General features: G+C 38.6%; 2 protein-coding genes across 2 annotated transcripts in view; one reads left to right on the plus strand and one right to left on the minus strand.

The window, feature by feature from the left end:
• NBEAL1 (neurobeachin-like 1) overlaps nucleotides 1-11,737 on the plus strand; it is a gene marked incomplete at its 5' end in the record, with an annotated part of 59,343 nt that extends 47,606 nt beyond the window's left edge. Inside the window, 12 exons of the mRNA XM_009080831.1 lie at nucleotides 425-522; nucleotides 828-944; nucleotides 1,428-1,517; nucleotides 2,651-2,760; nucleotides 3,323-3,495; nucleotides 3,957-4,034; nucleotides 4,316-4,328; nucleotides 6,126-6,246; nucleotides 6,927-7,088; nucleotides 8,183-8,331; nucleotides 8,993-9,128; nucleotides 11,636-11,737. Coding sequence (XP_009079079.1) covers nucleotides 425-522; nucleotides 828-944; nucleotides 1,428-1,517; nucleotides 2,651-2,760; nucleotides 3,323-3,495; nucleotides 3,957-4,034; nucleotides 4,316-4,328; nucleotides 6,126-6,246; nucleotides 6,927-7,088; nucleotides 8,183-8,331; nucleotides 8,993-9,128; nucleotides 11,636-11,737 — 1,349 coding nt within the window. The remainder of the gene's footprint in view (nucleotides 1-424; nucleotides 523-827; nucleotides 945-1,427; nucleotides 1,518-2,650; nucleotides 2,761-3,322; nucleotides 3,496-3,956; nucleotides 4,035-4,315; nucleotides 4,329-6,125; nucleotides 6,247-6,926; nucleotides 7,089-8,182; nucleotides 8,332-8,992; nucleotides 9,129-11,635) is intronic.
• Nucleotides 11,738-17,308: 5,571 nt separating this feature from the next.
• Nucleotides 17,309-22,848, minus strand: LOC103808067 (alpha-aspartyl dipeptidase-like; the record flags this gene model as incomplete). The annotated part of the gene is made up of 6 exons (XM_009080832.1): nucleotides 17,309-17,783; nucleotides 18,296-18,378; nucleotides 19,165-19,224; nucleotides 20,639-20,812; nucleotides 22,107-22,186; nucleotides 22,774-22,848. Coding segments are annotated over 6 exons (551 nt in total), but the record flags the coding sequence as incomplete, so codon positions are not given.
• Between the last annotated feature and the right edge of the window lie 1,099 nt (nucleotides 22,849-23,947).

The following is a 23,947-nucleotide window of genomic DNA, read 5'->3' on the forward strand; positions in this document are numbered from 1 at the left end:
AGTTTCTTATTTGTTTGCCTAAAAGCATTTGCAGGAAGAGGTTTCTTATGGTTTAGGAGTTAAGGTAATTTGTTTAAAAACAGTAAATATTAAAGACAAATGTTAATCCTGTGAATTTCAAAGCTAAATTTTGGGTGGTTTTTGTGTGTTACTTCTTGCCTGCATGAAGTATATTAAATACAGTTGCTAAGACAAAAGCCTGCAATTCTTGCACTTACAGATACACTTAGTATTCCAAGTGGAATTTTCGGATCGTATTTTAAATGGAGACATTGTTTGGAGGCTTTTCTGGGGTAAAGGGTGATAATGCTGCAAGGAAATTTAGTAGTGCAACATCAGTTGATCATATTTGTTCTTAATAAGTTGCTTGGATTGTGTTCTTTTTTCCTTTTTTCTACCCTTCATCATTCTGATTATGATCCAGGGGCTGTGGATTTGGATGCTTTAACAGATGAGAGAGAAAGGAAAGCTTTAGAAGGGATGATCAACAATTTTGGGCAAACTCCCTGCCAGCTGCTAAAGGTAATGCTCTTTTGTTCCCTCTTAACCAGACTTTTGTGGTTAAATACAACTGAGTTGCATAGGCCTTCTGAAAAAAATAATGGTTCGTAAGATAATGGGTTTTAATTTTAGGGTTGTTAAGTCTTTGCCATGTTACCATTTGTAAAGATCCTATTTTCAAAATAAATTTATTTCCTTAAAGAAGGGAAATGATGTACTTAAAAGACTGTTTTCCTATGGATTGCCAATAAGATTCTGAGTATCTTGTGTATAGAACAAATTGATAAATTAGTCTAATTTGTTACTCCTTCACATTTGCCTTCTAGGAGCCCCATCCACGAAGGCTGTCAGCAGAAGAGGTAGTGCAAAGACTAACTAAAACTGATACCTCTACTCTGAATCTTTTCCAACACCTCACTGACCTGAAGTCATTCTTCATAGAGGTAGATATGTTGTGTGAAATTGTTTGTTGAATCTGAAACTTTTGATGTATGTGCAAGAAAAGGTCACAACCTAGATCAAAATAAATTCCTTATTTAAAGAGAATATTTTACAATGCAATATGTATAAAATGAACTCTTGACTTCTTAGTTAGCTTCATAGAGGTTGAATCCCATAAATGTGTGTCTGCTGGCTGCTCGTGTGTGGGTGTTGTTTGAGCATTGCGTTAGTCACCGCACCCAGAAAGCTAAAGATATCACTAGTGGTATCTGAGGACTCACTGAACTTGGTGGCTAAACTCTCAGATTCAGGACAGAGCCAGGATTTCCTTTCCAGTATCTGTGACAAAACATACCTGCATGAACTGAATGTGTGTGTACCAGTGCTGTGGAGTACAGAGGCTTTGGATCTTACTCTTTACAGGTTCTAGATTTGTTCTTTAGCTCTTGGATATAATCAGATCAAACCCATGTCCTTTCTCCTAGGGAATTAGTGATGGTGTGCCCATTGTTAAAGCTGTTGTCCCCAGGAATCAGTCACGTTCCTTTATTTCTCAGGGAAGCCCAGAGATCTTGGTGAGTTGCATATGTCAATATTGTTCTTAAACTGCACAGTCAAGTAAGTGTGGTGTTTTTTGTGCAGCTCACAGAGAAACACTTCTTAACTGTTCCTGTTCAAATGTGTTCCTTTAACCTATAATGAATGTCAGCTGTAAGTTAAATATTTATCTTCTGAAGAGAAGCCAGGCTGATTTGTTGAATAGCATTTAAGAGCTGATGAGACATGACTGTAAGTTGTAGCCAGGCATATCATAAGTTGCCCACTTGATCTGCTTCCATGGTAGCAACTAATTTCCTAGTGCACTGTAGCATAGCTTTAAAATGACAGGAGGTGTCATTATGTTTATGATTGCTTTCCAGCCTTTATATTAAATTCTACCATATGTGGTAATACAAACTCCAAAAGGCCTGCACTGTTCCTTAAGCAACCTTTACACTAATACAGGTTCTGGTACTATGGCAGATGGCCAAATATTGAAAGGGGGACAGTGTTTTGCATTTGTATCTGTATGAATGGCCTGCATACTGGCCCCTGTGCAAAAGAGTATTTTTTTCAATATTCCTATATCGTAGGTTAAAATTATTGGCTTGGCTTAATGTGGTACGTGCATATGTTATTTGGAATTCGGGCACATCTAAAGCACTCATTGTGTTTTTTATATATATCTGATGGAAAAAATGTTGAGTATTTAGATTCCTTTGTTACTTCCTCAGAAATGGAGCTGTAGTATGATTTTTTTTTTAAAACTGCCTATGTTCATATGTTAACTTAATGATGACTATTCAAAGAAGAGAACAAGTGGTAGCTTAAACTGATTGACTGAAATGTAATTAAATGTTCGAGAGGATTGGTTGGTTAGGATTTTTAGTTTTTGTCTCCTCCCTGTCCCCCACCCCAACTTCTCAGACCTATCTAAAACATACACTATTCTAACTGGGTACTATGCCATGTGTGGATTAACATATCTGAGCTGGATTTCTGGTTTATTTTTGTTGGGGGAGGGGGGTGCATGTGCTTTTTTCATTGTGGTAAATGCTGAAGAAGCCTATGATGGATTTTATGCAAACTTCATTACCATCAAGACAAGCAGAAAATAGGCCTCTGGGTTTCACTGATTTTTTATTTTTTTTTTATCCAACTTTTTTAGATAACAGCAAGTCTAAACTGCATTATTGGAACTCATGGTTGGCTACCTTATGATAAGAATATCTCCAACTATTTTACGTTCATCAGAGATACCACAGTGACAAATCCCAAGTAAGTAAATTATGAGGAGGGGTGCAAATGAATGCATCTAAAATATTAAAATACATTAGTTGTTCAGTAATCAGTGGGTTGTACTGTTTTCATTGTCTTAGTTTTCACCTGAGAATGCATCTTCTGATGTTCAGTAGTATTACCTCTAATCTGTAACAGCATTCTAGTAAAGACTTATGTAAGTGGCATTTCAAGCTTTTTAATTCATAGAGCTACTTTTATTTTTTTCTAATTATCAATCATAAAAACTCATCTTGGAATCCAAGATGGGCAGTTTTCATACCTTCTTACACTATAGTGCATGTATACATGGTTGGTTGGGTTTTTTGTTTTTAGAATATTCCTTTTTGCCTTTCATATTACAGTACACTGTAGGGTCATGGGTTATCAAACTGTGTAAAAGGCTGTAAAGATCTAAGGAAATCTTTCTTCTACTTGCTGATGGCAGAGAGTTTTGTCATGGATATATCCTCTTCTATAACTGATTTTTAAGGATATTGGAAGTGTGAAATACATCGATTTGAACTAAGGTTACTCTTAACTACTCACTGTTTGCCTACAGAACACAACGCAACATGAGTGGTCCTTTTGCACCAGGGCTGGAGATCACCTCCAAGTTGTTTGCAGTATCCCATGATGCAAAGTTGCTCTTTAGTGGAGGACACTGGGACAATAGCATCAGAGTGGCATCTCTTACAAAAGGCAAACTGATTGAACAGCACATCAGGCACATGGGTTAGTATCTCTTTGTATTGTGAAATAAGAAATTTCTTATGTATGTACATTATTATTTGGTGGTCTTCTTGAAAAGAATTCTAGCCAGTGCTCTTGGGTAGACAAGCACAGCAGTTAAAACGGAGTGACAGTGTAATCACAGAAAAATGCTTGAACCATGATTATACTCAAATACTTGAGCATGGATTTTTAGTCATTGTGGTGATGGTTTAATGTAGTTTCAGAGTAAGGCTTGTCTGCTAATTTTAGGTAGCAAAGCTGAATAAGTCAGGTTGGTACACTTGGCTGTATGATGACTTCATTGTTTAATACGGTCTCATCAGCCCTTACCACAGTGAAGTATTTTATGCTGACTACAAATCAGGACACACTGTTGACAAATTATATTCACATTGTCAGTCTGTGAGAAGCTAGTGTTAAATACCAATGTGATAACTTGCTGTTTTCTTTCCCTTATCTAGATATTGTGACCTGCTTGGCAATAGACTACTCTGGAATTCATTTAATTTCAGGCTCCAGAGATACTACCTGTATGATATGTATTTTATGCTGACTACAAATCAGGACACACTGTTGACAAATTATATTCACATTGTCAGTCTGTGAGAAGCTAGTGTTAAATACCAATGTGATAACTTGCTGTTTTCTTTCCCTTATCTAGATATTGTGACCTGCTTGGCAATAGACTACTCTGGAATTCATTTAATTTCAGGCTCCAGAGATACTACCTGTATGATATGATATAAAGCAGTTTCTGAATATATTTTTGTCCTTCTCTGTTTTTCTATGACACTTTATCAATTTCCTTTCAGGATTGCAGGGAAGATAGTCCACTAAAATTGATTAGCTTAGTAATTTTACTCCTATTTTCTTCTCTGTTTGAAATATTCACTGTACATGTTAGTTACTATATAGCTGAAGTACACTATTTTTGAGGCTCTCTTTAAGAGTTCATAGATTATTTTCAGGGTAGGCAAATATTATCCCCCATGGTACAGATGGAAGAACAGGAGAGACAATACATGAGACTACTGGAATTAATCAGAGCAGTGTTGTAGTTGAGGAATTCTAGGCAGTTGTTCACTCCAGTAGTTGCATTTTAGCATTGCCTTTTCCCTGTGGGAAGTACTAATGACTACAGAGTTAGCGAAGACAACACTAGTCTACTGCCTGCATTTGTGAATTCTTTAATATTGGTCTTGTGCTTTCCCACAGTGAAGGTGGTTGCGTGAACCATATGTATACTTACACTCAAAATGTGAAGCTGCTTCCATTGTTATGCATTTAAAATGTTCATTTCTGATTGCTACATTCCAGGTATACAAGTAGGATTAACTGCTGGGGGGAGCTGTCATGTTTTGGAGAATAGATTTGATCAGGTCACCTTATTCTTACTGTTGAACTAAAGTCAGCACATTAAAGCAGTGTAGTGGTGCATAACTGCATGTGTGTTTATGGATGATGTCTATGTGGTGGAAGTATGTATAATTCTTTCAAGAAGTACTTTGTAGTAATGGTGCATGGTCAAAAAAAGTGAGACCTTAGTGTTCATACCACTTTTTTGTCTCGAGTGGGGATAAATATTGGAAACTTTTTAGTTTATTTATCTTTTCAGTGTGAGTTAAATAAGTCATTCTCTGGAGATTACCTTTGTCTAGAATTGCTTTTTCTTAAGATTTTTAATGTATTTTTTATTTAATAGATATATAAATGCTGTTTTACATGTTGTAAGTTCTTTTCATGAGAATTTTATCTTGGTCATTACAAAGTGGCAGCAATGAACTGCATACTGGCACTTCTATTCTACTTGACTTCTCTGCACTGTCACCTTCTTTCCCAGCTCTGTATTTTGACACTCATTCTGTATTCCTGCATGCTTCAGGCTTTCAGGGCTTGGTTAGCAGTCAAATTTTTATCCCAGAAATGAGAATAAATAGTTCTCTGCAGAACTATTTACTGTACCTTCTCCCAAACACAGTTCTTGCCTTAGAACTGGCTTGAGAATAAGTGTGTATTTGCTGATAGTGCACACACTGGAACAAAAGTTGTGATACCTTGTGGTTATGTGGGAAAATTGCTACCTTTAATGAGCATTAGTGCAAGATTTCCTTTACATATTGTACTACTTGTAGTCACTGAGAAGGATTATATCCTTACTTTTCCTTAGAAAATGGAAAGAGGTGCTGTTATATAAATAACTTTCAGCTTCTTTATGCTTGGTTGTGAAGACAGCACTTAATTGCAGGGTAAACTGTAAGAACTGGACAAGCCCAGATACACAGGTGAAGAACAAGTGTGTGGATGGGTGGGTGAACAAGTCCTCTTAGGGACTGCACACTGTTTTCCTTGCACACCTGGACACCTGATGGGATAGAAACGAGTCAGCTAAGGAACACTGTTTCCCACATCCACACAATAACTGCATGTTCATTCATTCTTGTGGTTTCAGTAAATAGGGCTGCTGACATAAAAGGCAATAAGTTGAAATTGGAATGGGTGAGTTATCCCTCTGTTTTTGGCCTATGTTAAATACATTCCTCACGTAACTGATACTGAAGATACCAGAAATTTATTTTTTGTTTGTCCTTCAGCTGCAGGAGAATGTGTCATTGCACTTTCTTTTTTTACTCTCAGGGAGGAGTGCCTGTAGGCCTGGCACCTAAGCCATTACAGATCCTTTATGGGCACACTGATGAAGTTTCAAGTGTTGGCATCAGCACTGAACTGGATATGGCAGTGTCAGGCTCCGGGGTAAGCATCTTGCTACTTTTCCTGTTTTTGCCTCTTCTCTACTCAAACCATAGAGCATTTTTGAAGTTGATTAAGAATAATACAAAAAAAGTCACTATTTCACTATTTTTTTTCTTCACCCTTGCACATCAGGCAGATCTGTGCCACCTCCTTCACTGCCTGCTTAAATCAGACTGTCTCAAACTGCTGTGTACAGCATAGGCCTCACCCACCATGTGGTGTTATTCTGCGCAGATGGGCTTTAACATTTGTGGTCTTGGAGATTTTAAGCTTCTCATAAAAACAATTCTGTGTCAGTTTCTTCTCTGTTCTCTTAACCCTAAAGGTTCTGTGCAGCTTGCTTAAGGTCTGCCTTACTTTACTACACTGGCAGGCTGCTGGACTCTGGCTTTGTACTGCACAAAGTGCCCACTCATAAAAGTGTGATCTATGAAATGGTTGATTTGCTGCCTATCCTTCCCCTCTTGCCCTGCATGTTTTTTTTTTCACATGCCTGTAGTACATGGTCTAGATGGAAAGGCTTCTTTGTGTAGAGCTCCTAATGCTCAGGAGTCCTTATCTCCCCTGAAGGATTTAAGTACTTTCAAAATATTCCCTCTGTATTGTCTGTATTTAAAGACTCTGAGTGTTGTGGTAACTTAGCTGCTGAGTAACAACTCCCCCAAATGTGGTTGCTGCAGGATGGCACTGTTATTGTCCACACCATTCGGAAAGGTCAGTACGTGAGGACTTTGCGACCACCTTGTGAGAGTTCTCTCCTGCTGACTGTTCCCAATCTGGCTGTGTCCTGGGAAGGCCACATAGTTGTCCACACCAGCGCAGAAGGAAAGACTACTCTTAAGGTACTTAGGTTCATAGAATACCTTTGTTTCTGCCACTGAAGACTTTAATCATAAATGTGCCTAACTTTATCTTATTTCCTGAAGTAATGAGGCTTTTTGAACATGCAGTCTGTTTCTGTATTTGTTAAATTTTGGTAGTCAATTTGAGTGAAATTTGATTAAAAGATAATCACAGGCACACCGTGCTCCTAGGAGTTTCATGAAAATCTCCAAACATCTGCAAGAAAGATGCTCAAGTATATGCTAGCCAATCTTCCTGGGAGAGCTGCTTTGAACTGAAAAAATCGGGGAAGCAATTCCACTCTGCACAGAAACAGAGGCTTATAAGGGAAGCAGTGACTTCTGGGTGCAAGATGCCCAGTGACTGTTTTTTAGTTTTGGATTGGAGACATAGCTACAAGGTTCACAGTGTAGCTTATTCTGTCTATTGAGGAGCTGTGTAGTTGTTTTAATAAGGGTAGAGCTGTTATGATTTCTATGAGCATGGGGAGCTTCTTGGAAGATAGATTTTGATGTAGGCATTCCAGCTACATTGGGAAGATGGGGAGAGAAGTGACCCAAGGTATTGTCAGGCTGGAACAGCTTAAGATGGTTGTGTTAGTTGTGTCTTTAATCCATCCAGAAATTGTTGCCTTGTCCAGAAAATGCTACTAGATCTAGCTCTGTGGAAATATATTTGTTTCCTTCTGCTTTTCAATGGGGGAAGAGGGAAGGGAGGAGAGTGGCAGCAAGGCTGGAGATGAGTGCTGTCTTCCTCCCTTCTTCCTTAACAAAAAAACCTTATAAAATAGGGACCTGACTACTAAATCTATGGATGTTCCTAGGAAATTTGGAATTGGTTAAATGGATAGGTAAGATGGTACAATATTACATCAAGAGATAACTTGAAAAATTTCCATACAGGACTTTGCATCCTGTGTGCATACACATTGGGTATAGGTTTGCTACACTCCTGTCATTCAACAGGGAGACTGTTGTCAGCATTATTATTTGTTGGGTTTTGCCCAAGTTAGCTCCTGTTAGTGAGCTAAAGATAAAAATAATACACTCTTTATCCTTTCAGTCCTCTGTGACTTTCTTTTTTATCTGTTCAGGATAAGAATGCATTACATCTCTATTCTGTCAATGGAAAATATCTGGGTTCTGAGACTCTGAAGGAGGAAGTGTCAGATATGTGTGTGACTGGCGAGTATATCGTGACGGGCAGCCTACAGGGATTTCTTTCCATACGGGATCTCTACAGGTAATGTACCATCACCAGTAGTTTATTATTGAGATGCAAATATAAAGACTTACTGAGAAATGGCTGTGTAATGTGGACTTTGCTTGGTGCTGTAGGTGGTAGCTGTCGTTTTTTCTGTGTTCCTGAAAAAACCTTTTTGGGGGTAACTAAGATAGGGAGAAAAAATAAAATGAGAGGTTATAAAAGACTTCTTTCTTCCTAGATATTTATCTTAATTAGACACCAAGAACTGACAGAATTTAGGAGGAGTTGTGCCTGACATTTGAGCAGGGAGCTCAGCAACTGCAGGATCAAGCCTCATGTAGTTCTGCACTGAGTTTTAAGCTCTACTTACTGCTACGCTCCATGGAGCTCCGTTGATCCTCAGAATGGGAGTGATCTTTGTCACTTGGGCAGCTGTGGGACTAATGCTCCTGTTCTTCAGTGAAAATGGCTTAGCTTACTGGCTTACCCATCCATGCCTTTTCTCGTTATTGAAGCTCTGTTCTGGGATATGATTAGATTGTTCTGTAGGAGTTTACAATAATTGAAATTGCAAACTAGATCCTTGAGAAGCTGTTTTATAGTGAATCCTGTGCACAGCAATTTCACCTGCAGTGTGATTCTTTGTAGTATGTGCATACATGATATAATTTCTCTATGTGGTTTTTGTTCATTTCAGCCTGAGTCTGAGCATCTCCCCCTTAGCCATGAGACTGCCAATTCATTGCATATCTGTCACCAAAGAGTACAGCCACATCCTTGTTGGCTTGGAGGATGGCAAGTTGATTATCGTTGGTGTTGGCAAGCCAGCAGAGGTAAAACCTACTATCAAGAACTTTTTCTACCGAACAGTGGGAAGTTCACTTATTTCTGCTTTCCAGTTGAGCAAGAGGTCTCCTCTATGGCAGGGTAAATTTAAGAGCAAGTTGCAGTTTTCAGTGGGAAACAAATAACTTTTGAGACTGCTCTACTGGAAGGTATATAGGGATTGCAGATGGGACTAACTTCCAGACTTTGTCACTTATATCTGAATAAGCAAAGTCTTAATAGTTGCCTTTTCTAAATGGGATAGTGTTGTCAGCCACTTCTTGATGAAATAATTTTCCAGAAGAAAATTGGAAATGAAAGAGAGCAAGCTACTTTCTTTATTTTTATGGTTTCTGTCAGATATCTTTTAACATGCATTGACTGACACTGGGGAAAAAAATATTACTTCTTTCTGTTAAGAGTCTGTAATTGCAATGCACAGAGAATCACTTCTGTAGGTTCCCAGTATGCTCTGTGCTCCATATGGTGAATATAAAGTTGTTGGTACTGCATATGCAATATCATCTACAGAGCATCCATCTGTCAAATAGCTATGCCCAATTTTCCTTGTGCAAAACATAGGCTTTGCTTTAAGTACTTCTTGTCATGACTTTCAAAGCACTTGAGTTAGCTTAAATCTGCTTCTCTTTATAACCTGATCTCTGTTGTGCTGCAATGTATTTATTTGAAAAATGTGATTATCACTTTTGCATGACCTTTAGTACATGCCAGAAAAGTGTGTCATAATTTAATTTTATATTTTAAGTGTGAAAACAGAGCAACTTTATTTGTCAGTACTTTAAAATGTTTTAGCTAGGGACATAGTTCAATATTGGCAAGAGGCTTCACACAGTGGTAGTCTGATTTTGCTTGCAGCTGATATGGAGTGGAGGTTTCCACGGACTTCCTGTTGAAGAGCTTTATTCTGCTGTAGAATTGACTAAGAGCTGCTTATGATGTGGTTAAACATATGTTTGTAACAGCAGTTTTAAAGTCGCTGTCATTTCTAAGCTTCCTGTTCCATAGAAAAGATCTTCTGTAGGCTGAAATTCATGTGTATCATTAGACTGAAGGCTTTTTCTTTTCTTACTTTCAGTTCTTAATCACATCTATTTTTCTAACCATGCAGAAAATGTTGTTTCAAAGACTCAATTCTTTTTATGACTGTAGAGGCTTTCCAATAACATTTTTTCAGGATTTTCTGTTTATAGTTCAGATAATCTGTGATCTTAATATCCATGTAAATAGTTGTTTGGTTTTTTTAAACACAAACATATAAGGAATATTATGTCCCAGATTTTCTAGTTTTCTATAATGGCATCAATCAATATATTTGAGAAGTGTGTGTATGCGAGGTGTTTATTTGTTGAATGATTTATTTGTAGTTTGGAAGGAATATATTAATTACTAGAATTTTATCCATATACAGAAGACAGTGTTGTTCTGGCCTGTGATGGTGATACTGATCCTTAGGACAGAGGGAGGGACTGACCTTCTATAATGTGCACAAAGTGAACTGCTGCTTGGTATTAAGATTGGCCTTTAGTGTTTCTGCATTGACAGTATCTAGTATGTAGTATAATAAATGTTTCTATATTTTTAATAATTAGCTAGTTTGGATGTTGCAGAAGTTAGTGTTAATCCTGGTCAGCACTGTGCCTTTTCTAGAACACTGCTGCTGTGATGATACAGTTCATAAGCATGTTCAACTTGTAGTAGCAACTGCAGGGAACTGTTCTCAAACTCATGCTGTTAAGGCATGTGTCTTGTTTATTGAACTGCAAGGGATTTCATAACTTAATCAGCTGCCAGGCTGATCACTACTGGCCAATCATCAACCTAGTACCAAAAGAGTTTCTTACAAATGGTTGTCAGACTGCAGACCTACCGGATACCAGATTTAATATTGCCTCTGGTTGCTTGTTACCTGTCTTTGCTTATGAACGAATTACTTCTGGTTTAAATTCTACTCTGAACACTTCACCCAGGATCTTTGGAAGACTATAAATCTGGCACCAGGAGACAACCTCTCTTTTCCTTCATTCTGCCATCACTGTCCTGCATCTTGGTCATATCTTCTTTTTCACTTCTAGCAATTCTGTTTGAAATCTCTAAAATAAAAAGTCCGTCCTTCTCATTTGGTTAATTTTTGCTTGACATTCACCTCTTTATTTCTTTTTTCCCCCCTTACTATCAAAATAGCAATCTAGACACTGTTTCTGAGCCGTTTGAAGTAGGTTAAGTATATAAGTACACATTACTTGGCAATATCCCTTTAACTGTTCAAAATCAGAGAAGACTGTGCTTAGTGTTGTGTGTTGTTTTTGTCAGTCCCAAGAATCATCCCTAAGTGCAACTTTTGGTTTGTTTTCAAATAATTTTTGTTGTTATAATTTTGTTTATGCAGTACATTGTAGTGTCTGCATTTCACCAGAATCAGTGTCTGAATTCCTTTTTAATTTATCCACCTTATCCCTTCCCCCTCCTTTTGTTTCTCTGAATTACTTTCAAACAGATGCGCTCAGGTCAGCTTTCCCGAAAGCTGTGGGGATCAAGCAAACGGCTCAGCCAGATTTCATCAGGAGAGACTGAATATAACACTCAAGATTCCAAGTGATTGCTGCTTCTATCTTCTCTCATGGATTCCAGAAACATGTTTAACCTTTTAGTCACTTTAAATACAATTTAATTAAAAATAGCGCCTATTTCTTGCCTTAGTGTTCACCAAAACAGTTGTTCATCGTATGTTTTTTTCTGTGAAAACAGGCAGGGAAAAGCAGATGATGTATCCATTTTCAAGATGTGTTTAAGACCTGGTAAAAGGAAATATCAGATCCTTATGTGCGCTGTATCCAATTTCATGCTGTATTTTGGAGAAGCCATTACTGGTTTGTTTTGGTTTAGCAATATGTGATGATCAAAGGGTTGTGCATTTGCCTATCAATCTGACATTTTTATAATGTTACTGATTTAAATGATAAACCCCATTACTGTTAGAAAAGCCTTGTGCTGAGGGAAAAATCTGAATTTTTGGATTGGTATGTGAAGGTATGTGTGTATGTGTATATACGTGTATGTGTATATATGTGTATATTCATGTATGTATGTCTGTTAAAAGGAGAAAGTACCATGAGATAAGATATAGATACAAAGCAGAGCTGTAAGTGATTGTTAGCTAATCTGTTCCCTTTTGGCTACCCTTTTCTTCCCTCCACCATCGCTTTTCTTGTTATTTTTTATTTATTTATTGAAATGACTGTGTTGTATCTCTTATAAATGTTATCAGATATTCCCTGTGGCTGGGGAGTTGTTGAACTACCTGAGGAACTGCGTCATGTGTAATCTCATTTCATTATCTTTAAGCACAATATTTATTAACTTTGTAGAAATAGTAATACCTCCTTACCCGGCTAAAGGATAATCTTTACAAGTTCTGTTAGTCTCATGAAAACTGATTTCTCCTCCTCAGTTTCTTTACTGGAAAAAGAAATCCCTCTTAATGACTGGTTAGTGTACTATGTAAAGAAGGTTGTGTTGCTTTTTCTTAACTTTTGTAAATGAGATAATAAATCAGACTCGTGACCAAGTGGGTCTATGCATAGTTGCAATATTCCAGCTAATCACTGTGACAGACTGGATTGTCTGGAAAGTTAGGAGAAAATAAGAATTATTTTCTCAAGTCATTTTCCAAGAGAGGATTCAACTTCCAAAAGTAGAGTGGTGTGGGTTTTCTCATATTCCGTGAATGTAAAAAAAAAAAAAAGTCAAAACCACATCCCATGTTTTCAAATAAGTTATAGAGAAGTGAAAAATACTATTTAATCAATTACCTACCCAATAAGAACACTAAGGATACTCTGGAAGTATTAAGTATGTACAAGAAAATGTGAAGTATGTTTGTCCATTATGATTTCATGAAGAAGGGATTTCAGGAGAGCTCTTTGGAGAGTAGTTTAGAAGAATTTCAGCTCGGAATGTGAGAGTTTTCTCTGTTATGGGAAGCTGAAAAAAGAACTCAGTTGGGGCATTGAGTTGATGGTTTTTATAAGTATGTATATGTGTTGTGTTTAAATGCATATATGAGGCTAAATGTTTAATTGCAGGGGAAAGGGACAGGAAATTATGTTTTGGACTAGCAAAATCAAGTGGGTCTTTTGTAATGTTGGGTGAGAGCATAGTTTTCTTTTCGTCACTTGCACAGAGGGCTTTGCATAAGGGTTTGAAAACATCCTACTCTGGGTTAGGTACGTTTATACAACAGTTGAATTAATGAGTAGTTAAAGAATACTGGATTCAGTGTCAGTTTGAGTAAAATATAATGTGGCAATAATTAGGGATGAAAGAGTTTATGATGAAGACACTTGAATATCAGCATTTCAGTATATCACAAGCACAAGGGTGGTCTTCACAAATATCTGGGACAGGTTTAAATGTGGACAGTTCTTGGGCTCTCAAACTTGAGGCTTGTTTGTGCTCAGCACAAAGCAGCAGCAGAATGAGGAGGGGCATGGGCAAGCTCTGAGCTGCTTTATGCTCTACATAGAATTGCAGCATCCATTGCCTTTTGGTCTTTCATCTAGTCCTTGAGGATGGGAGGCAGCCAACATCACACACTTGGCATCCTTGCCCAGAGGCCTTCTGAAAAGACCCCCATAGGTTTGAAGGTTTGCCTTTAGCTAAAACCAGCTTTAAATAAAAGATCTAAGTGGTAAGTGTGAGCATTGGCTGGTATGTATGTTGTTTCTTTTGGTTTTAACTTATTTGTATAAAAAGTGGAAAATAATTTTTTTAAAAGTAGAAAACAGTTTTACTGATCAGGTCAGTTGAGTTGGTCTGTTATGCAGTGCACTGTGAATTAGTGAAGTGACTTTCATAATTCTTTGATTTCCTCAAGTCAGTAAAGGGTAGCATTTTGTTTTTGACAAAATAAGATTCTCCTTTGGTTTTGAACAGAGATTTATTTAAATGTAAAAAGTAAAGCTGTGAGATGAGAGAATTCCAATTAGGAATTCAGAATAGACAAGTCTTAAGTGACATTTGTTTCATAACACTACATTTGTCAAGATCTTCTTGGTGATATCTTCTTACTTTTAATTTTTGGAACAACTCTAATAATATTTATCAAAATTTAAGATATGTTTACCTTTGAAGATGACTAAGTAAGTGTGTAAATGTATATATCTAAAAGAAACTGAAAAGTGACATGCTTTTCTTACCTGTATATAAATGAGATCAAGTAGTTAGCAGTATTGAATAACTTTTCCATAGCAGTTTTGAACTTGCACACCAAAGGGTATCTCTCCTTTATTTCAAGTAAAATGTTTGTTAAATTTCTCGTAATCAATTTACTAATAATACTTTATACTATTTTTGGTTGTCTTTTTATCTGTAGTGAAGAAACCCATTTAGTCTTTGCAGTTTTTGTACTATACAAGCATTCAGAAAGTGAAATGCTTGCTTTTCAAGTTGGTATCTGACTTATGCAAGTTCCTCTATATCAATACATTTGTTATCTTATTACTTGCTCATAGGATATCTAGAAACCACATCTATCATCCATGTACTTTACCAGCACAAAATAATCATCCCAATCTTAAACTAACTGCATTTCTCCTGATGGTTAATGCACATTGTGGAAATCAGGTATTAGGAGGTCTCTTTGATTTAAAAAGAAGGAAAGAAAGAAAAAGGACAAAAACCCCAAACCACCCACATCACAATTGTCTTGCTAATCTGCCATATTGATATAAACTAGATCTTTTTCCCTATGCTATACCTTAGATCATGGATATTATCACAAAACAGGTTTATCAAAGTCTCATAGGCTTTTAACAGCCCAGTCATCGGCTGCTGTATAAGGATCCTCTTGAAAGTTGTGGGGGTTTTGTCCTTTTAATGAGTGCAAAGAAGTAAGTTTCTGCACTGTAAAAATTCAATATGGGACTTGGTAACATCAGTCTGCTTTAAGATAGTCCTGCAGGAATGAGAAATCTATTTGGTTTGTAATGCACAATATTAGGTAGGTCTTTTAACTCTTGCCTTAGTGGGAGCTGTATACCTCACTTTCCCTAAACCATGTCTCCCTCCTTCCTGTTTCCTCTGCGAGTTGTTCCCAATCTTAATTCACAAAATCATTAGAAACTATAAGTAAAGGCACCAAATGCTGTGCAAATCATTTACTGTGTACGTGTATTTAGTTGAAAATGTGCATCTGTATATGGATTCTGGAATGGTAGGGAGCTTTAGAGCTAGAAGGGGTGTAGAGATGTGGACCTCCTCCTGCTCCTACATTGGGAGTCTATGTAGACACGTGCCCTGTATTGTCACCTGAAAGCACTCCTGTCTTCCACTGTTAAAGGCACCTTGCTGGCTAGGTTCAATACTGAGCCTAGGTGCTGTGAATATTTCTGGGTTTTTCCTTTCAAAGAATTAAAAGTGCACACATATAAATGCATATGCTAATGTAAGCCTAAGGCCTGATCTAATAAATAATGTTATATGAAAGCACTACATAAGCTTATATTTATTTGAATGGAAATTCAAGCATGTCCTTTAGTGCTTTCTAGGTCTTTTCATGCTTTTTTTGGCTTAAAAGCTATGTTGGTTTCAGTTGTAAACATGACATTTGTTAGTAGTCTCCTTCTGTGGGGACTAAGTTTTTGTGCAATCACATGCATGTAGGTTCATTGTATGCCAACATTAGAGTCAACTGAAGTGTTTGGAAGATGTCTTTCCTTCTGTCCCAAAGAGCCAATCTTGTTATTACTAATTGCCCTTGTTAGCACATATTTTTGAAGGAAGCAAGGGCTTTCTAAAAAGCTACTGCAGTAAAAAAAAAAACTATTTAAAAATTGGTTAAAATGCAATTGTCCCCTTCTTCACCATTCTACTCATCAGATGCCTGAATGTAGAAATGCCTCTGAGTGGCAGCACAGCAATCTCTGCAGTTTTAGTCGAGTGCCATTCACCTCACTGCAGTCTTGAAGATCCCATATGTGAGGAATTGCTTGCAGTGTTTAGTCCAAGGTTTTAATTCACCTCTTTGCTGTACACCTGTGGAAGAAAACTGGTGTGTCTTTCTTTTAGTTACCATTTACCTAAATGGGCCAGATAAAATAGGTGTTTCATTTCTTTTCAATGAAGAGTTCCTTCAGTTGCTTCTTGTTCTTAGTTTTGTCCACTGGACTTGGGAAATTTGGCAGTTATTTCCAGAGCTTAGGTCTGTGATTATGCTCAGCACAGACACAAATTCATAACACATGTTCTGTCCCAGAAGCATGATTGTCAGTATAGATTATGGTTTAAAGCTGTGAAGATGTTTTGAGATTTGAAATATAAAACATCCAGCCATACATATCATAGAGCTAACTGAAGTTAAAGGCCACTTGTTTATTTAGCTTCCTATCTAGGCAGTATTTTCCTCTCAAGGGAGCCATATTTTTTGCCTTGAAATTTTAAAATAAACTCAAGTCTTGCACCTGACAGTACTGCTTTAGTCATACATAGCTGTGAACTATTGCTTAAAGAAAGCCATGAGGGGGAAGAGAGAATTCAAGGAAAATTTGCAATACATATTCCAATTCAACCCTTCACTATGCAGGAGCAAACTTAATATAAGATCAGAGAAATGCTGTGTGTGAGATTTACTGACCAAAGGGAGGTGTTTTCATGGAAGCTGTGATGCTACTCAAGTTTGCCTGAGGAATTTTTCCTAAAGCTAATGAGTGGAAGCAAAGGCCTTACAGCAACAGTTAACCATATTCTCTGATAATTCTTACAGATTGTGCAATTATGTGACTACAAATGGATTTTTAAATGCCAAAAAATGCCTTTTTTTAAGAGTTAAATGTTAAGTCTGAGGAGTGTTGGAAATAGCTACTTTCAAAAATGAGCCTTCAGGCACTGTAATGAACTTGCTGTCAGTCTTCTGTGCAATATCTTTTTCCCTTCTGGGTGCTTTAAGAGTATATTGTATGTCTTACTTTATTTTGATCAGTATGTTTTAAGAGTGTGTATATTGGCTAATGATGGATTTTTTCCTGTACAGCATGGTGGAAGATGTTTTAAAATTTTGCACTTTTCTAGGGTTTGCAAGTTTGTAACCTGACGATTTTTAACATGCACACTTTTATACATAATTAGTATTGTATATATTTAACATGAGTCTGAAGCAAATAAAAATAATTGAATGCATAACCTCTCCCTTTATTAATAGACAACACTGAAACTTAAGCATGGGAGTACAATAAATGAACAACTCTTCCATTTAGCAGGTAAAGCTAAGCAGCAGGAACAGCTGACTCAGTGTCCTGTCTTACTTGTGTTAAATAAATGTTTGTGGTGGAGGAGAAATCAAAGTGGATACATGAATGTACAGACATCTTCAGACTTTGAATAGCTGTGATTACTCAAGTATTCCAATAAAAATGTCTTTCTGCTGGGAAGGAGATGTCCAAGATATGAATTAAGGTGAGGAAAAGAGCCTACTAAAGCATATTTATTTATAAAGATAAGGTTTCCCTCCCACCCTGGGACAGGAAGCATCTCTTCTTCCTCATTATCTTTTGCTGCAGAATATGGAAGGCTACAGATTCAGGAGGTTACTGTCAGTCAGGAGGAAACTGAAATCTGTTCCAGGCTCGTGTTCAGTTGGTTTCTTACCCCTGTAAACAAGACAAACCAAGCTGTAAGCTATAATGGGAGCTGAGACTACTGTGCTTCCATCTGTAAGTTGGGATAGAAAATGACACCCTTATTTTTAACAAGGAAAGTTTTGACTCCCTTCCTTGCCTGCATCATGGGACATGCATATTAGATTTCTTAGTCATATTCATATAATTAAAGACATCGGTTCTCTTGTTCTGGAGTTCAGTGCATTAGGGCCAAACTGGCTTTCAGTAACAGAGCTGACTATTGGGACTATTTCTGTGAAGGCTAACTAGAAATTGGATGTAATACCATAGCACTTAGTGGGTAAGTTAGATCTCCTTTAGAGTGCTGTCCCACTGTCTGCTCCTTTGGATTATAAAACAATACTCATGTTTTCCCCAAAGAGACATGGAACCAAGGGATTAAATAACTTCTGATGTGGGGAACAGGCAACATGTGCCAGGAGTCTAATAGAAGCTTTCCTTTTTTATCTGAGGGAGGATATCAATTCAAATGAAGCGTTTACCTCAAAAACAGACGTGCTCCTGTCACTCCTTGCAGTGTGGCTTTATCTCCTTCCACTAGCAGCATCGCACCTTCCCGCAAGCCCTAAGGTAGATGGAAACATTTAACATGATTGTCAAGTTATCTGAAAGGGCAGAAAGCTTGTCACAAGCAGGGCAGTCTTAATGCAGCTCACCATGACTTACAGGTAAGACTTTCTTGCTTACCTACTAAAGATGCAAAGACAAAATTAAGTGCGTTATCTTGTTTTTAGAAGCCAATTTTCTTGTTAATTTTATGTTTCACTTTCAAAGGAGAAACCATTAAGGAGAAAAGGAAAGCATGTTTTTTCCACAGTTATTTCCACTACCACCATTCTTAGATCCAGTTTGGGCCAAGCAATAGCCAGCTGGGTTTGTTAGAGCACAAATTTTAGACTCCAAAGTCAAGCACAGGGTCAGGAAACAGAGAGGCCCCACTTCCCCAGGCAGACATAATGAAATTACATATGTGCTACTGAATGTGCAAATTCAGAAACTGTATTACAGAGATTCAAGTTAAGAATATGTGCAAAAAGAATAAGGGGAGGTATCGTACCATCTGTACGCACAGCACCCCCAGCATACAATGTGTAACTGGTGGTCGGTGACTGGGAAGATCAGAGCTGCCTGGAGTAGTGTGTTTAGCAACATTACCAGGCAGTGTGCATTTCATGTGCTCTAACCCATTTTCTGCATGTTGAAGCTCTTAGCAAGAATATAATTAGCCTTCCCTGCCACAGTTCTGTGAGGCTTGTCAGGCAGGGGAACCCACACTGAAAACTAGCACAGATGCATTTAAAACGTTTATCATGTTACAGCCATGAGCTTCCTACTGGCAACTGCTACTCACCAGAACTGGAGGGGTGTTTGGCTCTTCATGATATTGGCGGATTCTTTCCTCTCTTGTCTCCTGCAGTAAAGAGTGTAGATTTAGCTTCCTAGGCCATAAGGTAGGACCTGGAGCTATCCAAGTAGCATGACACCAGCAATGTCATAACATGAAATAAAGCAGGCACTTCCCCTCAAGCAGAATGGAGTGACAGGATTGACTCTAATAGATGAGTATTTTACCCTTCATCACTAGCAGCAATTTACAGCAGGCTGATCAAAGAGAACCCATACAATCCCAACCCAGAAGAGTCTTAAAACTGATTTCCACTCAATTCATCCAGTTTTTAACTACTCTCTCTGTGTGCACTGAGGAAGGTAGTGGAAGCAAATGCCTGAGGTGCCACTTTCATGCAATTGGGCAGTGAACCATGGATTTCCAGTTATTAAATATTTCCTAGTTTGTCTTCAAGTAGGTATTACACTGAAGAGTTTCTGTGAACAGCTCTACCACGTTTGGTGAGGTTTGCTGCCAAACTCAGCAACAGTAGCTGAAATCAAACCAGAAGGATTTATTGGTAAGGACACACAGGAACACATCAGGGACTTGGTACAACACAAAGCTTCCAGCCTCACCTTGGAGAAACAGCACAATTTATAGGGAAAAGACCTCCTACTTATCTAGTGACAAGCTGATTAAATGAATACATACAACTTCATCTAAATTCTAGCACACCCATATCCACCATCTCTTCATTGTTCCCTAATGCTTAATACTTCCTCTAACCATGAAATTTTGATTACAAGGAAGAAAGTATTAGGGCTGTTAAAAGATGCACCACAGAAACTGTTCCCTGAGGAATTAGCTCCTGACATGCTATTCAAGAAGCAGCTCCTCCATACAGTGGAGATGTCAGTCTTTGTGCTTGCTGGCTGAGAAATGTTTTTCTTTCAGCATATTAGTGTGTGTGTTTGCTCAGTACTGGAGATTACAGGGTGTGCTCCCTGCAAGGACACCAGTGCCTAGGTATTTTCTTACACAACAGACTGCATGAGATCTCAAGATCTCCCTGTTGTTATGGTTTCTTCAGACCTCTAGATATTTAAGCTTCTTAATGTATGTTTAAGTTAGGTCTTCTCAAGCAGCAGGCAAGGCAGAACTTTCCAGAACCATGGTGCATTGCATCTTAACATTTTAAGTGTATTTTTTCCCCTTCCCCCAATCCATACCAGGCATGAAGCAACAGTATTTCAGACATTGCATTCCATTTGTGAAAAACACTTCCTTCCATCTCAGTAATACTGTTGCCAACTCATCTTCCCACGCAAAGAGAAGTTTTAGGAGGAAGTGAAGTGTTACTGCCTCAGTGGCATTTCTAGTTGCTCTAGGGAGCAGCTGTTTGACAGTCTATAGTTTTGTCAGGCCTCACAAACACATGCTATCATTACACCTCCACACCCTGGTTACTGTGTTGGCTCTGGCATATGCTACTTACACCCATGTGAGTGCTTTTAACATCTGGGTCCAGGTAGTGAGGGTTAATATTAAAAGGAACTAAACCTAGGGCCTTCAGGGAAGGTGGATAAACAATTGGCATGTCATTGGTGGTATTGATGCTGATGGTAGCAACATTAGTTCCTGCGCTGGATCCCATGTAAGGAATCCCATCCTGAAAGACAAACAATGATTAGTATGAAGTTATCATAACTAGGAACTGCATTTTATAGCATCTTCTATCAACCTCAGAAACTCATTGTTCAGATGAGACTTAGTCCTTCTAGCTCATCTCACTGCTAACTTTACAGGTGAAAAGCAGAACAAGAATTCAGGTTCTGAGGTGGACAATAGCTTGTCTGTGTCAGAGAACAAGCTGCTGCATGTCCTGTACTCACAACTCTTTGATCCCTTACAAGGTTATCAGTGCATATACTGGGACTTTGCTATTAAGAGAGTGAAGACTTGTCTACATTGCAGTCACAGGAAATATCTGAAGCAAGGTACAATGTTGTCACACCACCAGCCTACCAGTACCATGACCCCTTCAGCACTGTTTAGATATTACTACTGAGTACTATGCTGTACATGGAAGAATGCCACACAAATATGCAAGTATAGAGATGTTGTTGAAAAAAATTGTAAAAATAAGCTATCTTGAGAGAACTGGTGCTAATATAACCAAACAGTTATCTAGACTTCACTGGTATTTGAACATTGCCTGGCTTTACTGCCCACAAGAGACATTGAATTTCTGTATGTTAAGACAAGCCTAGCTAACTTTTCTTCTTGGCATCTGGCCTTACTGTGCTTGCATAACTCTGCCTAAAGCCATTTGCAGTTCCATATTGCTAGGGAACACCTTGCTTCTCTTCTGCTCCAGAGATGGTGTATCTTTGCTGTGTCTTACAAGATTCACCAGCCAGAATGGTGCTGCTGACCAGAAGGGCTCAAAGGCACTCACACCTCTCAATTCCAAGGAGATACACAAAGTGATTACATAATTTTTCAGCTTCAACAGGACACTGTCTAAAAGGCACACATGGATCCAACTTCACTGACAGTTTATTAGCAAACAACCTGCAATATGAACACATCTCTATTTATCAACGAGACATGAAGTGGACATCTCCAGCTGAAAAATGGGGTTTCTGGACATAGATTAAATCCTGCACTGCTCTTCATTGATACTTTGAGGGACTGACTTCTGAGATTCTATGCAGCATTGTACATCCCAAGGTCTTGCAGTCCCACATCTAGGAAACTACTCTAAGAAGACAGACTGCTGACCTCAGTCTTTTCAGTGATTTAATGACAGCCTTATTTGGCCACAATTTTCAGTTCACCAGAATGACTGAGATGGCTCAACATTTGAAATATATTGGAAACAAGACACAGAACCAACACTGAACAAAAGCTTATGCATGAGATCCTGGCATTCAGACTTGGCTTGAGTCCTGTGGTTTTACCTCAAGAACTCTTTTCCTGATCTCCTGTATCAGGCTGTTGTCGTAAAGAGCTTTCAGGAGACGGAATGTGTTCCCACCTCCTGCAGAAAGAAAGTCCAGCTTATTTAACAGGCTTTCACCATCAGTTTTAATTGAAACCTTTACAGACTTTGCAGACTCAATGAGTTCTATGCTCTATTCAGGGTACTATCCTGCTTTGTGCAGCAGTAAAACCAGAAACTTGGGAAGAATGGTCATTGGGCAAGCCATGGGCTTATGGCCCAAGTCCTTTTTGTAGCACTGACACTGTCTGTTTGCAGTGGACTCTTCTAATACCAGGAGCACGGTATTAAGACTACACTCAGTTTGACCACAGTAGCCCTAGATCTTCTTAGGGTTGATAAAGTGATTATACGGCTGTGATAATGTTTTTACACTGAAGTAATGTTCAAATGAATAATCTGAAACTTACTGGAGACAAAGTTACATTTATAAATCTCTCCTACTTCCTTGCCCACCACTAAATTTAGGGTTTCAGAGTCTTAGGGCTCCCAAATAAGGTACTGTTTTATGTAGTTTCTAATTGCTAGGCCCAACTTTTTAATTGTCAGTCTACAATGTCAGCTCTGCGCAGGACTAATCCAGTGCCCTACATAAAGCCTCACTGGGGAGCAGGAGTAAAACTTACCAATAAATATTGCTTCAGATTTCCTTACAGCTTCCACTGGATCGCAAGATTCATGAATGCTGTCCAGCTCATAACCTTAAATGAAAAAGTGTTTACCTTTGCCACTTCAGTCAGATGGAAGAATGTGGTATGTTCAGTCCCTCCCTGCCTACCTGCCCCAATCTTGAGCCACATATCTCACTGAACAACCAGGGAAATTTCATAGAACTCTACAACATAAACCCAAGTGTATGTCCTACATTAGTGCAGAGCTTCTGCATCCAGTTGTACCAAAGGAAATGTCTGCTTTGTGGATATATGTGTTCAGTGTCTAAGCAGAGCATTTCACTCAGCAGGTGCATGCTGAGGCACATTGTCTAGCTGACCATTACCAGCAAACCAGAAAATAAGGAGAAACAACAGCTGTTAGTCTCCAGCTTGGCTGTGCTGAAATCTGACAGGATGTGTCATCACTGGACTAGCATTACTTGTGCAAATATCTGATCTGAGTATTGTTTGTGTTACAAATGTCTGGCTTTGTCAGATCTGCCTTGCTGGGGTTCACCAAGGAAGTGCTAGGAGAGCCAGAATGTAAACATTTCATAGCAGCAATCCTTCTGCAAGTCAAGGAGCAAAGTATGCTGCCCAGGGAAGTGGTACTGATTATTACTACAGTAATGGGTCCAAGGTTAGCCTCAACAGTGATAGATACTAGGTGGAGGTATTTATTGCTCTAGGCTGCTCTGAAATGATCTTTGCTCCAAGCAAAGCTCAGTTGCTGTTCATCGTGGAACTATGTGGCTGGTTGAAGTGCTTTATAGCAATGGTCTTTAACACCAGTGGTTGCACAGCTTGAGCAGAGGTTTAAGACAAACGGGATGAAATGTTCCCTCCTGTGATTAAGAAGGACAAAAAGATGCCACCGAGTACTTAAGAATAAAACCTTCCTCCCTGAAGAGGGCAGAAGCGTTTGCAGCAGGATTTCTTCTGGAAACCTCTAAAGCATCTACTTCTAGGCCGGAATCAGGAAACGGCTCCTGCTGCTCTCTCTCCCATTGCGGACAGCACCGCAGCAGCAAAGCCAAACCGCTGTCCGGGGCACACACTGCCCGGGGCACTGGGCGCTGCAGCTCGGAGCGGCACACACTGCCCGGGGCACTGCAGCCCCGCGGGACACACACACTGCCCGGGGCAC

Source organism: Acanthisitta chloris, unplaced genomic scaffold, assembly GCF_000695815.1.
Source record: "Acanthisitta chloris isolate BGI_N310 unplaced genomic scaffold, ASM69581v1 scaffold25238, whole genome shotgun sequence".
Classification (NCBI taxonomy): Eukaryota; Metazoa; Chordata; class Aves; order Passeriformes; family Acanthisittidae; genus Acanthisitta; species Acanthisitta chloris.